Here is a 17,503-nt window from a genome sequence, read left to right as displayed (position 1 = left end):
CATCAAAGCAGAATAACAGTGTTTTTGCATAAGTGTGTATGTATATTAAGGAGTGTACATACAGTGTTACACCGAACATTTCGGTCAGACTTTGTTCCACTGCAGGCAAGTTGTGGCTTATGTTGTCTGTGCCATTTCTCCTGTGGTTAATCTTTCAGCACCATCAACTCCACCCCACCCTCACCCAGTGAATATTACTCTCTGCCACACATTGGAAAACATACAAAGCTCATATGCATTTCTCCTGTAAAGACATCAAACTGAAACCGATATCCACAAGGTTGACATCATTACAATAAACAGTGAGAGTTTAGTGTTAAAATAAAGTAAAAATTTACGTGTATAGCACATTTCAGTGGTAAGGCAGTTCAAAGTGCTTTACATCATAAGAACATAAAACATCAATCAATCAATTACAATAAGTCATCAAAACAGAATCATCACACAAAATCATTAAACCATCAAGCAGATACACATGATAATCATATGGAGATGGTCAATGTGTAATAAGATGTTTTGTTTAGAGCTGCTTTCACCTGGATTCGTTTGCGGACTACTAATCAAAGGCAGCTCTAAACAGGTGGGGTTTTCAGCCTTGATTTAAAGGAATTTAGTGTTTCGGCTGTTTTTAAGTTTTCTGGGAGTTTGTTCCAGATTAAAGGTGCATAAAACCTGAAAGCTGCTTCTCCATGTTTGGTTCTGGTTCTGGGGATACAAAGTAGACTGGAACCAGAAGACCTGAGTGTTCTGGAAAGTTGATACGACGATGGTAAGTCTTAAATGCTCTTTTTTTCTAGTCTTAGTAAAAACACGAGCAGCAGCACTTTGGATTAGCTGCAGCTGTCTGATTGATTTTTTTGGCAGACCTGTGAAGATACTGTTGCAATAATCAATGCAGCTAAAGATAAGTGCATGGATGAGTTTCTCTAGATCTTGTTGAGACATTAGTCCTTTAATTCTAGAAATGTTCTTCAGCTGGTAGACAGCCGACTTTGTAACTGTTTTTATGTGTCTCTGAAGGTTCAGGTCTGAGTCCATTATTACACCCAGATTTCGGGCCTGTTCACAGGTTTCTAAGTGTAGTAGCTGAAGCTGCGTGCTGACTCTTTAGGTCCAAAGATAATAACTTCAGTTTTGTTTTTGTTCAGCTGGAGAAGGTTTTGGCACATCCACACATTGATTTGTTCTAAGCATCTGTTCAGTGCTTGGATCGGTTCTGAGTCACCTGGTGATAACGTGATATAGAGCTGTGTGTCATCTGCATAGTTATGATAACTAATCTTATTACTTGTTATAATCTGAGCTAGTGGGAGATACTGTGATATCCTATTTAAAGCAAGCAGAAAGTTCTGGAAGTTTAAATGCAAAAACCCACACTGGCCAATCATTTAACATTACATAAACACACTGCTTGCTAATTATGCTTAATATTGGTGGCCCACATTAAGCTGATCATTAAGCTGGTTTCCAAATGGTTCAAGGTTTCAAGGAAAAGACAGCAAGTGAAAAGTAGGACAATCCAGACTGACATGTATATACTGTGTGTATGTATTTAGAATGATAAAAGCACAGCTGTCTGGCCAGTGCATATACCTGCTCTGATTGTATCCAGATGTTGGTCATTCATTAAATTGCACATCATTTAATTCTTATGAAGTGAGCCTGTTCTGCACTTGGACACAGACTGATGGAAAAACTCATTAATTCCAATGTACTGGCTCACACAGTACCCTGATGAACTCATCTCATTTTGGAAATGGGGCTTTTATTTTCAGTTTATAACACTTCTCAATGTTTTTCCATAGCTTTCATAATTTGATTGTGAGGTGCTGATGAATATCCCAGCCTCAGTTTGTTAAGCTTGGACTGCTTCAGAGCCTTCTGCCTGCCATCCATCCTTCCTTCTGTCTGTCTCTCTGGATGTCCAGTGTGAACTCTGCAATGTGAAATATCACTTTACTGACTCATGTGTATTATAGAAGACAGGTACAAGTGTCAAAACCTAAAATCTTCAGTGGAAATAATCTAACCAATGTTTACTAGAAGGACTAAGGACAGAAACTGCTGACCCCTTGCCACTACTCCTTTATTTCCCCATGCAACCTCAGTAGTACTGCAAAAGCATCTTTAAGTTCTAAGATTTCAGACTTTTAGGGACAAGACTTTAAATCATACAACCACATCCAACAGGCTGAAAAGACATGCAGCAAGTACTCTCACAGAGAAGATGTTATTATAACTCACTATTTTTCTTCTGCTTCTCCCGAGGTTCTCTCAATTCATTTAAACCTCGTTCTGGGCTGCTGGAGTCAAGAACTGACCATGACATCTGATGTTACTCTTTAATGACGAATAGCTTTCATGGGTTAAATGGAGACAGGAGGGATGGAGAGATGAGGTGAGAGGCAAAACTGTCATTACACACAAATATTATGAAGAGGAACCAGTCACAGATGGGTTGCTTGCTATTAGTAAATGGGATATGTCAGGAAAAAAAACATTAAAGAGGTATAGCTCATGTTGCTCACAGACTAAAGGTTCACTACAGAGGATGGCAGAAGGGGTGAGATGAGGGTATTGTTGGAACAGAGGAAAACCAGAAAGGTGAGTGGACGTACTGTTAAAGGATAAATCAGGTTTGACGACATGAAAAGAGCTCGAAGGCTCAGACAATCAGACAAGCTGTAAACAAGAGTTTAGCCAGATTAAATACACTTATTTATTTGACAGTAAACCCAACAGACAGCATGTGGACACAACTGCTGTAACTGGTCCAAGTTTATCAAGAAGTCAGTCAGTGAACTGTCACAGATGTTTACATTGGACAAGTTGAGTAATAACTTCACTGTTTTTCTTCATTTTCTCTTCCAAATAAATCTGGTAGTGATGCTAAGTTGGACATTGCAGTTGGAGTCCAATTCAATCACAGACAATTGCTGAATAACAGGCCATCAAAACCATCCTTGTTATTACCCTCATCTTCATCACCCCAAGAGTGTAAGTAATTATCAAATTTACAAGTCAGGCAGCTGAGTCCACTACCAGTTCACACGAACTTGTGTTTTATCTTTGCTATTTGGAAGGCGGAAGGAGATCCAAGTATTGATGGAAGGGAGCTGAGAGGTAAAACAAAAAGGGACAACCACTTTAAACATCAGTTTCATAACCAAAGAATGCAACAATGAAAGCAACAAGAGAAACAGTGAGAAAAGAGATTATTTATACCTTGCAAATGTTGAGCGTAAATGGACATGGTTAAGCAACACTCGCCACAGCCAAAACCATTAGTGTCCTAGCTGATGGAGCTTCTGGTCTGGAACAAGTGAGAGAGGGAAAAGGACCAGTTCTTCAATCACCATCACCATTCACTAACAGCAGGAGCATAGCAGAGTACATTTTACACCTGCCCTCTGTGCATATAGCTGGGAGGTTACAAATCCCATAACTCATAAGAGGAACTGGGCCATTAAAATGAAATAGTAAGGGAACAGTGCAGCACTGTCAGTCTAAAACTTTTTAGCAGGCTATTTTTTGCTACCCACTACCATGTATGCCAGTATGCAGTTGAACAGGAAATGACAACATCTATAATTCACCCGTAGGCTTGAATCGGAGGTAAGAGAACCTAAGTTTAGAGGTGGTCAGTGTTGTTCTGTTGGTTATTTCAGAGTTTCATATAGAAAGAGTCACATTACATTAAAGGCTCACTGCCATGCTGAAGGAAACAAGTAGTCAAATGGACATGTCCATCTCAAAGTGGTAATCTACAGTGAAAACTATGGCCAACAAGAACTAGGTTTTGGTTCAATGGGGTCATTGTGAGACCAAAGCAGGCTTATAAAGCCAAGTACAAGTGTAGTGTATCTTGCTGAGGTTTTGTATGGCTGGAAAAGGCAGGATGAAAGGAAGGAGAAAAGTTGCATATTGCACAGGAGAACCAATGTACTTTTATTAGGCTTAAATATATGGTTACATGGTTAGGAATAGCTAAATATGTACAAGGCAAGGAGACAAAGCGAGGACAGGAATGGTTTATCTAGAAGGTATAAAGTAGAGATCACAGGGCTAGCAAGTGTGAGAAAATTAGAAAGCGCAATAACATTAAGTGAAGTGAAGTAGTATAGATGATGATGATGTGGCTACTCACTTGTTTATGAAGTCCCACTGTAAAACCTCAATCTGAATATCTTGGCCATCATCATTCTAGGTGTTTTTAAACTGGACGAGTGAGTCAGTGGATCTGACTTTAAAACTACCCTAAAACTACTCTAATGCATACCTTCTTTTTGCAACCACAGGAGTCACCCCTTGCTGGAAATTAGAAAAAAATGCAGGTTTAAGGCCGTCCTGGTCAGTTATTACTTCAGTAAGAAAGCTGTGCCAGGAAGACTTACATTTGCAGGAAGAAGTACTTACCTCTGCATAAATTAAGTAAAACAATTGGAAGATGTGTTGAGTGTCTGGTTCACAGGTTTTGCTTAACCCCCAACAGAAAATGGCAGCATGGATTTGTCCTACACCCCACAGGCAGGCACACACAGTTAGTTTCTCACATGCACTAAGGTTGCCAGTTGGCTAGCCTTCTGTTGGTACACTCTAGCTCACCATATACAAATCAAATTGCTGTTTGGCAGTTGTTTGTAAATTGTAACTCATGCCTTTGTCATTTTAAGACTGCATGTCAGGGAATGTCTTTACTGAGTTTTTCAGTCAGGCGAAAAGTCCTGTAAATGATTGTGGCATAAAAAGCAGATGGGGCTCGTGGGTGGGCGTCTTTCAGAGCTAAGGCTGCAACTAAACTGCTATCTCCAAACTACTCATGGCTACATTTCTCTCTGCTGGATGGCACGAAACTGGTGGGAACAGTCATTTGATAGCACAGAATTTTTTGTCGATGTAGTAATGACAGTCTTATTTTGTTTTGTATTTTGATTCGACTGCTTTGTTGCTTTTTAAGTGCTGTTAAGATTCCATTTTACTGACCATAAAAGGTGCAAACAGATATGCAATCTGTGGAAAATTGGGACCATTGCTGGCAATTCAGTTCAGTTGGTGTGTATAAACCCAATTCTATGGTTTATCCTCAGACACTATCTGTCTGAGCTTTATAAGAGCTGGCTGATTGATCCAAAGTTATGCTGTAAAACACAACTCTGTCCTAAACTTTCCAGAGGGCAAACCTTCTACTCCTTCACCTTAAAGCTCCAGCATGAATTAGACCACATAAACACAGAAAGAGGCAGTACAGGACAGAGAAGAGAGAATGGTCAGAAATTCAAAGAGTGAAGCATAAAGCGAGCAGGAAGAAAAATGAAAAGGAAGGTAAATCCAGACAAAACACTTCCCCTGATGACAAGCGTGAAGCAACTACACAGAAGGGTCTTTACCTTACAATATAATGTGCCTTGATGCGACTGTTTGTTGTGATTTGGTGCTATATAAATTAAATTGAAGTGAACTCCAGGAACTGTCCTGGAGCTTTCCTCACTTTTGTCATCCCTTTTCCTCATCCCACCCACCTGTAAGAGCACTGGCCTGTTCTGATTTGTTAGCAAATAATATATGTTTGAACGATCATCTAGAGGTGTAGTAGAAGGATGGAAGAGTCGTAAGGGGTGGTGTACTACAAATCTACTGGAAGAAAGATGGGTAAAGAAATAGAAGAAAAGAAAGAATGAGAAATCAGATGAGAATCAGTTTTCTTTTGGGGAGTAATAATCACTCTGCTATGCTACAGAAAACCCACTCTGCAATATCCTCCAGTTTCATTCTGTCAGCTGGTGAAAGAAAAGAAGGGACAACAAAGAGTGAAGAGGTGAAGGATAGAACATCTTGCCACTGACAAAACTGGATGGATAAATCTGAATGTTCTTTTGATTCCTTTGCTCTTCACTCTCTCTCTTTGTGTCATACACACCTCAGCACAAAGCTGCAACCTAAAGCACCTCGCTGTGTCTTCTGTCCAAATGAAGTGCTGTCATGGTGTGTTATCGTTCTTAAGACATCTCAATACAAGTGGAAACAGGAGGGAAGGGAATTGTGTATTCTTGTCAGAGAAAAAATGACGAAGGTGTCCTGTTAATTTAAAGTTTGTGCCATGTTGTGAAATTATGTTTACGCAGAGACCTTTTGTTTTGAAAGAGTCAAAATCACTTAACAAGTGGACAAACCTAACAACTGAGCCAAGACAGGACCTACCTGTGGCTCCTTGATAGGCACCTCTTCCTTTGCACCAGGGACAACTTTGAAGGTAATGGCTCCTTGTGACTGGGCCTAGATAGTGGAGAAACAGAAGTTAGAGCAATTTCAGTGGAGGAATGGCAGGAACAGCAGTCATCTATCCTTGCAAACATTTTACAAGGCACCCAATCCAGTGAAAGTCACATAATATGAACCACTGTTTGATTTTTCAACAAAAGAAGGGTTAGTAGGATAGTATGACTGTGCTTGGCAGAACCAGAGACTGTAGGGTGGGGGTGTAAAAGGAGAAGTGTTGAGGCTTTTGTGTCTGAGAAGGCCTCCAGAGTTTAAGAGACTCCGTCTATGCTTTTTACTCGTCCCCTCTGGCAGACTCCAGCCTCATGACGGAGCACATTTAAGGCCTGCGGCAAAGGCTGCTTGGAGGAACTACACAGCATCGGCCTCATCCAGGGAGACCGTGTGGCTCAATGCATGTGGTCTAAGGGCCAGAAAAGATTTGTAGAGAAAGGCCAATGTTTGGTTGTCAGCACAGCGATGGGAGGCCCTGGGTCCTGGATGAGTTAGAACAAGTTTCTGCCATCACAAACTAGGGCTGCTATTTTCACTGAGAGAGTGGAGCTGAAACACCCTGAAATTTGTTGGACAGTCTCGCATGCATGCACACAAAGATGAGACTTACCAGAATACAAATGATTTTTTCCAGTTTCTTGTCATCCACAAGGATTTCATTGACCTATGTAAACCCTGACATACATATAAACAGATACTTTATAAATCTACAATCATTCCATACAATCATTCCATTATTTTAATGTCGTAATGCAAGTGAGCTACTAAATTCTGTGCATATCAAGCCTGAGGCCAATGAATACAGAATCAAATCTAAAACATGTGGACAGACTGAACTTCACAGTATAGTTGTTGTTCATGTTCATTTTTGCAAAGCAGCTTCATTCAATGTCTGGTGAAGAACAGAAGTGCTAAATTCAGGTTCAGAGATCGTTTGTGTTTCTGCTCCTGTATAAAACTGGTACAGCTGATTACACACTACAGACTCATATACAAATGCTTTACCAAACATACGCACACACAGACAAACAACTACAAAAGGAGAAAAAAAGCTGGAACTAACCACTTCTGTTGGCCACTCCTCCCCTCATGAACCGGACCACAATGGTGGCTACTGTGTGCTCATCATGCCTTATTGTTGCTCCCTATGAAACAGTAACAGTCGTTAGAAATCACGTAAACTGAACTCTAAAGACATTAGCAGCAGTGGCAGTGATGTAAACTAGAGCTGACCCTTTACGGTGATGTTGCCTGTGGTGGAAACGGAAAGGAGTTTACACTTAAAGATATTTCTCTCTCTCTCACACGCAGGCTGACACAAACGCACAGCCTGTTTGCCTTGCTCTCTCAGCAGGACCTCATGTCACGATCAAAGGCATCGCAAACAGTCGTCTGAATGTGAGCATGCTCCACATGGCCCTGTTGTGTCTGGCCTCAAGGTCAGAAGATCTGGCTGTGGGTGGGTGAAAGACACGTGTGTGCTTAAGTGTGTGTGAACTGACAGCACACTGGTGCCTGTGCTGTGGAGACATGAATGCATCTGTGAGTGTGTAGTGTGTTGTGCACACACTGGTTATTGCTTTAATTTAATAGAACACTTCTTAAGGTTCAAGGCCCTTCTATTCTACGTCTCAGTGGTCACGAGAATCTCATTCAGCAAACTGAACGTCATGTGAAAAGAAAGTTGAAGCGCATACACTGTAAACCCAGATTTTGATTCCACTTAAAAATATTGAGTTCATATTACTTACAATTGCCTAGAATGTGAACATTACTTGTTAATGCTGAGTAGACTGTACTTTTTGATGGTCTATCTTATTGTAATCATGTGTTTGAGTTCAAACAACTTAATATCATCAAGTTTTGCAACTGCTAAAAATCTAGTTTATACCAGTTTTAACAGACTGGATTAATGCACAGCAGCATGGTGGCATGATGGTTAGCAGTGCTCCTCACAGGTAGAATGCCATCTGGAAGGTCTGGGTTCAATTCCGGCTTGACCCCGGCCTCTCACTGTTTGGAGTAGAAGACATTTAGGTGTTTTTGTTTGGTTTTTGATCACAACGCTCTCTCGTATAGTTTTTTTATTGTTCCATGGACAAATGTTATTTGTAAATGTTAATGTACCAGCATTCAGCAGGGCTGAGTTTTATCATGTTTCCATCCATCCATCCATTTTCTTCCGCTTATCCGGGGCCGGGTCGCGGGGGCAGAAGCCTAAGCAGAGAAGCCCCGGCTTCCCTCTCCCCAGCCACCTCCTCCAGCTCATCCGGAGGGACCCCAAGGCGTTCCCAGGCCAGCCGAGATACATAATCTCTCCAGCGTGTCCTGGGTCTACCACGGGGCCTCTTCCCGGTGGGACATGCCCAGAACACCTCACCCAGGAGGCGGCCAGGAGGCATCCTAATCAGATGCCCGAGCCACCTCAACTGGCTCCTTTCGATGTGGAGGAGCAGCGGCTCTACTCTGAGCCCCTCCCGGATGGCCGCACTCCTCACCTTATCTCTAAGGGAGAGGCCAGCCACCCTTCGAAGGAAACTCATTTCTGCCGCTTGTATTCGCGATCTTATTCTTTCGGTCACTACCCAAAGCTCGTGACCATAGGTGAGGGTAGGAACGTAGATCGACCGGTAAATCGAGAGCTTCGCTTTTACGCTAAGCTCCCTCTTCACCACGACGGACCGGTGCAGCGTCCGCATCACTGCAGAAGCAGCCCCGATCCGCCTGTCAATCTCCCGTTCCCTTCTCCCATCACTCGTGAACAAGACCCCGAGATACTTGAACTAACAGACACAGTTCAACGCTGTAAAAAATATCTGTGTTACTGGGCAGCACGGTGACGTGGTGGTTAGCTGCCTCACAGCTAGAATAGCTATCTGATAGTCTGGGTTCAATTCCACGTTAGCCTGGGACTCTTGCTGTGTGGAGTTTGTATGTTCTGCCTGTGTCTGTGTGAATCCCACAATCTGAAGAAGTGGGGTTAGATTAATTGGTCTCTCTAAATTGCCCACAGGTGTGAATGGTTGTCTGTGTCAGCCCTGCAACAGGCTGGTGACCTGTACGGGGTGTACCCTGCATCTTACTGCCTTGTCAGCTGGGATAGGCTCCAGCCCCCACCACCCCCACACAACCATGAAAAGGATAGGGGGAATTGACTGATCAAAAGACATTTTATTTTTTCATGAACTATAAAAGATAAGTTTGGTCAATTAGAACATACAATTTAGTTCAATTGGATATGGAGTAGTGTTTACTTAATAGGCTGAGTTAAATGAACTGTTTCATTACTTAAAAAATTTAAGGCAACGAGTTACCTTGGTTTTTTTAAGTAGATTCAACTTATCGGGGTTTATAGTGTACGGTGACAACGTGTAATATACTGTTGACACAAGCAGGGAGGCAGGCACCAGCTGCAGGAATTAAAACAAAATGTGCAGATGGAGGGGACAGAAAAAGAACAAAAGTGAAGGATGCCATATGTGCGAGGGAGACTCTTAAAGGGAAAGAATGCAAGAAATGTGGCTCCTTACCAGCCCGATAAACAATGTTCGCCTCAGCCTCAGAGGAGGACGGCGAGAGCAGCTCATCATCATACTCGTTGGAGCTGAAGGAACCGGAATGCTTCCCCTTCAAGTGTGGTTTCATGACGGCATTGGCCACCACGATGTGGCGCAGCGAGTCGTTCAGGTAGCGGTGCAGCAGGCTGCTCTTGTACTTGGGTGGAGACACGTAGTCCTCGGCCAGTGAAGCAGCTTCAGCTGCTGAACGCAGCCCTGCGCCCATGCCCATACCCATACCCATGGCCATCCCCACCATGGAGGAGCCCTCCTTCTTGATCACACTCTGGTACATGGGCTTGTTGAGCTCCTCGGGGCTGCTCTGTGTCCTCTGAGGAGCGTCTCCATCTGCACCATGATAAAAATAAAAATACTCATTTAGATGGACTGCAGGAATATATTCTTGTACTCTTCTCTTTCTCTTTTTTATCTGTACTATTAATTCATTAAAGAGGAATAATCTTACATGTGGTGGATGCTCATGGCCAAAGTTTCAAATTATGAGGTCAGAGGTCACAACCAGTTCTTAGGTTTAGAGGGCAATTACAGGTTAACAGGTTTGGATAGCTTTTTTCCCTTAAAAAATTAAATCATTATTTAAAAACTTTGTTTTGTATTTACTCAGGTTACTTTTGTCTAATATAAAATTTTGTTTGATGATCTGAAACATGTAAGCATCACAAATATTAATAAAAAAATTAATTAATCAAGAAGGGGCCAAATATTTTTTTGGTGCACTTTTTAAGTTCATGTAACATGTGTGTATATTTATTAAGATATTCCAGAAAATTAAGATTTTCAAAAGACACATTTCATTTATATAGTCCTCTTTTTTTCTACCTGTCAGCATGATCACTATCAGCTGAATCTATTTCCTTACTGAAAATATTATATGTTAAAATTTGTCATTCCATTCCATTCAATTTGGTTTATATAGCACCAAATCAATACAACAGTCGCCTGAAGGTGTGTTATACTGTAAGGTGAAGACCCCAAAAAACTGATCAACAATATTCAAGATCAGAATTAGGTGTGTTAGTAAGTAACAGGTGGTTATTTTTAGGTTGGTTACAGGTGGCATTTTTTTGGCAAGTGGCCATGGTGGGAGAGGGTTAAAGCATACCTTCGGAGCAGCTGTCATCACTGCTCACGCTCAGCCTCTCTGCGTTGCCCTGAACATATTTGTTGTAGAGCTTGATCCTGAGGGCCCAGCTCAGGTCAGGCTGCCTCACTGCGTTCTTCAGTCGCCTCCTGGCATTGGCGAACCAGTTGGATACCTGAGAGAGAGCAAGAGAAATAAGAAGGAAGTGGGAATGCACGGCAAATAAAAATATATGTTATTGTTTGGATTTCAAACTCTTCCACATCCATAGAAAAACAAAGTCTATCCTCTAAGAAAATGTCTGCTCTCTGCCTGCCATCAGTCTCATTCAGAAAAACCAAGAGAGACCGAAGCAAAAGACAGATCCAGAGTCGGGTTGCAGAGCAGCTCTATAAGACTGAGATTTAAGAAATATCCCAGACGCTCCAAAGATACTGCTCCAGAGAGATGCATGCTGTGTCAGGTCCCAGCATGCATCTTTTCTGCATCAGTGCCATTCGGGAACATTTAACACCATTCAACAATTTCAGCAATATTCAGTGCTGCGGTGGTGCTGTGAGATACACAGATCAAGATGAAAAAACACATTCCACATACTTTAAATGCAAATTAAAAACTCACCTGGACCAGGGTCATTTGGGAGCCGAGTGCCAGGAGGATTTTCTCCGTCTTGGTGGGGTAGGGGTTGTCTCTGTGCTTGTACAGCCACTGCTTGAGCGGCCGTGCCATGTCCTGCAGGGCCTGACGTTTGTGTCGGACTTTACCGCCACTGGGACGACCCCTGTTAACAAACCAGGTACAGTGTGCATTTATTATTTGGATTCTGACTGCATTTTTTTTTTCATAAAAAAAATGTAATTATGTTTTGAGCCTTTTATCTTTTTTTACACATAACCTGCCAGATTTAGTCTTCCTTTTCATGAGTAAGACAGAGGATGTGCCCACTGTGCATTTGTGAGTTAACACAAAGTTTGTTATATTTGAATAAAATGTTGGAAAACAGTATAGATTCAAAACTTTTGAAAACTGTGCTCAAATCTGGTTTTAAAACAATGAAAGCGAATCAGGATCGTGCTGTTTATTGAAATGAACAAACAGTGTTATGCAACCTGCAAGTGGAGTCCTAAGCAGAGTGGTATGTTGTCTGACTTTGTTAGTCATGACACATAAAGTGAACACTCTATAGAGTATGCAATTTTCTCACCAAAAGCACTGCAATTAAGCTGAGCGATGTTAAAGAGACGTAGAGACAGAGAAAAAGGACGAGAGACTGAGTCAGAGAGGGGGAGAGAGTGAATAGCCACTGGCAGTTTATTTTTCATTGCGTGTCCCACAAACCGCCAACACATTGCAATGAAACAAACAAAAACATTCTGCTCAGGCACACAGATCTGCCAGATTAACTTTTCACACCCAGCAGAAGTGTCACAGTCCTGGGGTTGTTCCCAGAGTTTTGAGTTTTTGGACTTTCAGGTTTTGTTTATTTGGAGATCCTATGTGATTCCTGATTTGCATTGTGTTTATATTGTTGCTTATTTCTTTTCTCCTTTAAGTATGTTTAATATGTTTAATTTTGTTCCCTGTTCCAAGCAGTTTCCCCTCACCCAAGTCATCCCTCATTGGTACTGTGTTTTCTTGTTCTCGTGGCCTGTAGATTCCTTGTTCCTTGGATTATTCACCTCATAAAAGCCCTGTTTATGTTCTTTTTTGAGTTTGGTTAAAAAAAAAAAAAGGCTGCCCTTTTTGGAGTTTACGCTTGTCTCCCAAGTCTGCAATTGGGCCCCCATCCTGCCAGCCATGCTGTGGATCAAGAACAATGTAGCTGAGGCCACGGCTTCAGCCAAGCCATCACACAGGGGACAGACAAAAAGCTGAAATTATACTTCTGGTTTTCACTTACAGAAAATCAAAGTAGGGAATATACTATGTGGCTTAGAAGATCGCAGATATATTCTCTCGAGGCTCAATTCAGCAACTCGGTGGTGAGTACAGCTGCAACAGTAACTCGTAAAAGAATACTGCAGTAAAATTACACAAGATGAAATATCACAATATGTGAATTTGCTATGAATTCATTATCCTGAGCGCCCTTAAAGGAATACTAAAAAAGTCTTTCTCTGAGTCTGCTGGTTGTTCTGAGCTGTGGAGGACTCAGTCTCACCCGTAGCTCCAGGTTTTATGAACCTGTAGATGTCAGTATGGTGCTGTGCTCCACTTCTCCCTTTATCTCACATGAAAAAAGTCAAATTGGATGATCACATTTTTCTTTCAGTGCTGAGATGTAGAGCATAATACGCTGGAGTTGTAAATCTATAAACGACCAAAACTGAGGATTATTTAGACCGGCGTAAATTTCAGATGTTTGTCTATAAATGCGCAATTACGCACTGCTGCAGGAGCTACTTTATCAAACCCAAATGTTAATGAATGCATTTGTATTACAGCTCAACAGGGATCATGCACACACATGGATTAAATATTTATTTTCACAGGCACTGAACCCAAAAGTCTGGCTCTGGTGTTTCGTCTGCTGTTTTTAATTCTGCGCACAAACTGGAGCGATAACCGCAGTGCTCTGATAACAAAACCAGCATTGTTGTTCACTCTCTGCTCTGTTAGCTCGTGCTGAGAGAAATAACCGTGAAATCGAAGTATTCCTCATCAGTAAAACCCCAGAGGGAAACTCCAGTTAAACCAACTCCGCACATGCTGACCAGCAGCGTTAAACATAACGGAACGCTCCTCATACCCGCTCCGCCTGTGTCTGATCGCCTGGTTGTCTCTGATGGTCTGGTTGCTGGAGAGGAGGTCTGGATGCTGCCCGTCGATCACTTCTAGGTAATTTCTGCTGCTCATTTCCACCTCCTTCGCTTTCTCCTCAAACAGAACCTGGCCGCTTAGCTTGTTAAAGACGATGGTGTTCATCTTTGGCCAGACAATCCACCGTTTTTTCTCTGACGCGTAAAAATTGAGAAAAGGGGGGGGAGGAAATCCTCGGATTTGTCACAGTGTCCCCGTGTCTCTCCTGTGGAGCAAATGTGCATATTTTAAAAAACAAAAACAAAACAAAACCAAAAAACAAACAAACAAAACAAAACAAAACAAAAAAAACAAAAAACAAACAAGAATCCTCATAAATACCTCAAGGAAATAAACAAACTTGACCTTTGGCCACGAGGATCATAAGAAAACACTTAATTCTCGTACTTGGGGAAAAAAAAACAAACTGTGATAAATGCAAGTTTCATACCTTCACGCATTTACACGACATGAAAAACCTGAAGATCGACTTTACCTAAGGTAGCCCGTGCGTAACAGTGCTGTTGCGACGCGTCATTCAAACTTTATCTGAACAAAACAACAGAAGTACTTGTGCAGACTCATTATGCAAATTATCCACTGATGTGCAAAGGTATGCGTGAACCTCCGGAACACAAATGTCAGGAAACTGACAAAAAACTGACAAAACAAAAACTGACAAAACAAAAAACAGATTAATTATGAATAAATTGGTCAAACAAATTTAATTTTAATGCAGCGCTGCATTAAAAGCCCTTATCTGAATTTTCTGTGACAAAATTCCACTCTGTTCAATTTAATGCTCTTTATTTCCAGGGAGTAACAGGGAACTTGCACTGCAGGCGTGCAAACACTAAATTTGAGTTTGTAAAATGTGTCCAAGTGGAATTCTTGTTCAAGCATCCTCCTCTGCTCTGCGGCCGCACGTCAAGAACCCCTGAATGGTTTGTTTTGTTTGGTTCTTCCACCCCACCCCCCGCGCTTTTTCATGTAATACAAACAAACCTGTAGGCTTCCAAAAAATGTGACATTTCGTTTTTTCCTCCTTTCGGCTTCAATTTGGAATTTTTCTAATCGATTATTGAATCTGTCATGACAAAAGACGCACCTTGATGTGGAGCTTTCACCATCAACCTGGTGCAAAACACGCACAGAAACAGCACTGAAATAAACGAAAACCACCCTGCTGGTATATTTAATTCCGAATCTCTGTCTGTATCATATATTGTATTTAGGTTTCTACATGTTTTCAAAGCGAGAATAAAGAGCCGCAAACTCGGTCAAGTTCATTCAAAGTAAACACGTTTTTGAGCGGGTTTATCACCACTACATCCTTGGTCCCAACTCTGAATAACTCGGTTAAAACCTGTCAAACCCGCGGAAATCACTCCATTCCTGCTACAGTTAATCACTGTCAGCGCTCAGTTACCTGTCCCGGGTCCCTCCTGCGTCTCTCTGCTGTGTAGAGCAATAATCCTGTTTCCAGTCACCCATTCCCTGCTCACATGTTCCCCTCCTGAGATCCTGAGCTCAAACCGCACGGACCGCCGTCTCCTCCTCCGCTTTATCGAGCGGCCTGCGCCGCGCTGCCCGGGACTCTGAATATCTCACCCTGCTCATGTTTCCTAGTACACAGCCTGAGACTGCGAACATACTGTGGATGGCATATGCCTGGAAGGAGGGGAATCACGCTGCAAAAAGTAGACTGTCTAAATGTTACTCAGAGTTGTCAGCTTGTGAGAACCCTTTTATGGCTGGTATTTAGCCCTTCTGTTTGGAAGATTTTACTGCAATTCTTTACTCTAATTAATGAGTCATTAATAAGTCATTTGTTTAGCCTATAATTATAATGATTATTGGGTGGAACTGAGTATAGATTCTCTGCACTCCTAAGTGCAAAAACAGTGAAAGCACAAAAGGACTCCTGATCTTAAAACCTCTAAATCAGAGTTAACATTGAAGCCTCTGCTAACTTGAGTCCAGCAGATTTTATGCCATGTGTCATGTGCTGATTTGTAAAAAAAAAAATGCAGCACCAGTGTCAGGTCATATAGGATGTGCAAAATGCCAGACTTTTCTTACAGCATAAAAGCTCCAAATAGTGCAGCAAAGTCATTCATTGGGCTTTTTTCCCTTTAGCTCCTGCACTATGTAGACTGAGTTAAATCCACTGTCTGCTGCAGACACTTTACAGTGCAATAATCCTATTATTCCATTAGATTTGGCACAAAAATACAATTCAAGGCTTTCTTTGATAACACAGAAAAAAAGAGAAAACAAAATTTTACTGTATATAGCCGTGCCACTGCTGATTACTCCCGATGCACCCTCTCATTGACTTCCATTATAAACCTGTCACATTATGGGCTCATGAGTCATAGATTCTGAGGTTCTCAGCTGTGTGTTCCTTTGGGGTTTATCCAAGGTAGTTATTCTGATGTGAACTTATGTTCACAACAGATGAGAAGTCAAACTTGCCACTGTTGTGTAAACTTGTGGCTCAGCACAGACTTCACTGGGAAAGTTTGGAAGTTTGTTACTGGCATCTCGTTATTCTTAATCCATCCTCTCCAAAGCCTCTGCTTTTACTCCCAACACCTCTCTTTATGACTGTTGCCTGTCATCCGAGTGTGGGCGTGCAAATCAATTCAGCAGGTAGGAGCACAGGTAGGGGGATCCCTGCCACCTGGCTGGGGACTCTGCAGGTGATCCCTATACACAGCTGTGTTTCATCTCAGGCTGGTGTTCCTAAACTACACCAGTGTCTGTTTTCTTTGTTGTCTATTCTTCATTATTTGTGACCACCAATCAGTGTGCTGAAGCATCTACATGTCCAGGGAAAACAGTCAAGTGCCATTAAAAGTCACTGGGATTGAGCTCTCAAATTACATAATTCTGCTGCTGCTATCTTTGGTTGTTGAGTTTCCAGGTATTTTTCTCTGTGAGCAGACAGTTGCAAAGCTCTGAAGTATTTGGGAGTGCTTGGGCAAACTGACAGCAGAGAGCTAGACTGGAACAGGGGTTATTTATGCATCAGGCAGAGGGAAAGGATATTTATTAATGTCAGAATTAAAATGGAACAAACACATTGGAGTTTAGAGGTCAAATAGAAGAGGAGGCCACATCTTAGAGATCTGACACCATTCCACATCAGAAAAATGCACTTCTGAGCATTGGACTAATTGACCACTTTTACAAATATTACTGATAATTCTGTGAAGAAATTCAAGCTGCCAGTGTCTACTATGGTTTTATACTTTGTGTTCATGTCTTAACTTGTGCAATCAGTTTCAGATTTAAATAGGATGTTCTATAATGAGTTGGGATAGCTTGTTGAAAAGCGTCTGATGAAAACTCTGGGATAATATAATTTTTGGTAGGGTGCAATACGGAGCTCTCAGGTTGGTTTGTGATCCAGCAAGGGGAAACCTGGCCTGGCTGTGAGCACACGCCAATTCATCACTGTCTGCTGTGTGATGAACTTGGCATTTTTGAGCATCTTTACTATCCTTTGTTTGCAAATAAATATAAGTGCCTGCTGGCTATCAGGATCCTCTCTTTTCCAGTTTAGTGCAAGATCAGAAGCTTTAGTTCAGGCAAAAGCTTCTGTGAACACAAAGCCAAAAAGCCCACTGAACATTACAGCATCATATTTAAAAAAAAAAAAAAAGCCTGAGTACTGACAGAGACCAGAAAGAGAGAATATATTTCTCCCATACTGACTTCTCTTCATTGGCTCCCTTCTCTTCACATGGAAGGCCTTGAATTGACCCCC

General features: G+C 41.8%; 1 protein-coding gene across 8 annotated transcripts; it reads right to left on the bottom strand.

The window, feature by feature from the left end:
- Positions 1-309: 309 nt before the first annotated feature.
- Positions 310-15,265, bottom strand: mkxa (mohawk homeobox a). Of its 8 annotated transcripts, XM_030756474.1 has the most exons (12): positions 15,158-15,265; positions 13,679-13,954; positions 11,551-11,710; positions 10,951-11,104; positions 9,801-10,175; positions 7,334-7,415; positions 6,199-6,273; positions 4,417-4,514; positions 4,280-4,311; positions 3,226-3,313; positions 2,245-3,116; positions 310-1,936 (listed from the first exon to the last, which is right to left on the bottom strand). In XM_030756474.1, exons 2-6 carry the CDS (start codon positions 13,852-13,854, stop codon positions 7,396-7,398), a joined length of 885 nt encoding a protein of 294 aa, XP_030612334.1. In that variant the 5' UTR covers positions 13,855-13,954; positions 15,158-15,265; the 3' UTR covers positions 310-1,936; positions 2,245-3,116; positions 3,226-3,313; positions 4,280-4,311; positions 4,417-4,514; positions 6,199-6,273; positions 7,334-7,395. The 8 variants fall into 8 exon arrangements, with proteins under 8 accessions (XP_030612334.1, XP_030612330.1, XP_030612332.1 ...); XM_030756470.1 differs by adding an exon at positions 6,881-6,945 and having other exon boundaries at positions 3,226-4,514; XM_030756472.1 differs by having other exon boundaries at positions 2,245-2,356; positions 3,019-3,116; positions 3,226-4,514.
- Positions 15,266-17,503: the final 2,238 nt, after the last annotated feature.

This window comes from Archocentrus centrarchus, chromosome 20, assembly GCF_007364275.1.
Source record: "Archocentrus centrarchus isolate MPI-CPG fArcCen1 chromosome 20, fArcCen1, whole genome shotgun sequence".
Classification (NCBI taxonomy): Eukaryota; Metazoa; Chordata; class Actinopteri; order Cichliformes; family Cichlidae; genus Archocentrus; species Archocentrus centrarchus.
The sequence above is the reverse complement of the archived record's forward strand: the minus strand, read 5'-3'. Positions and strand labels throughout refer to the sequence as shown.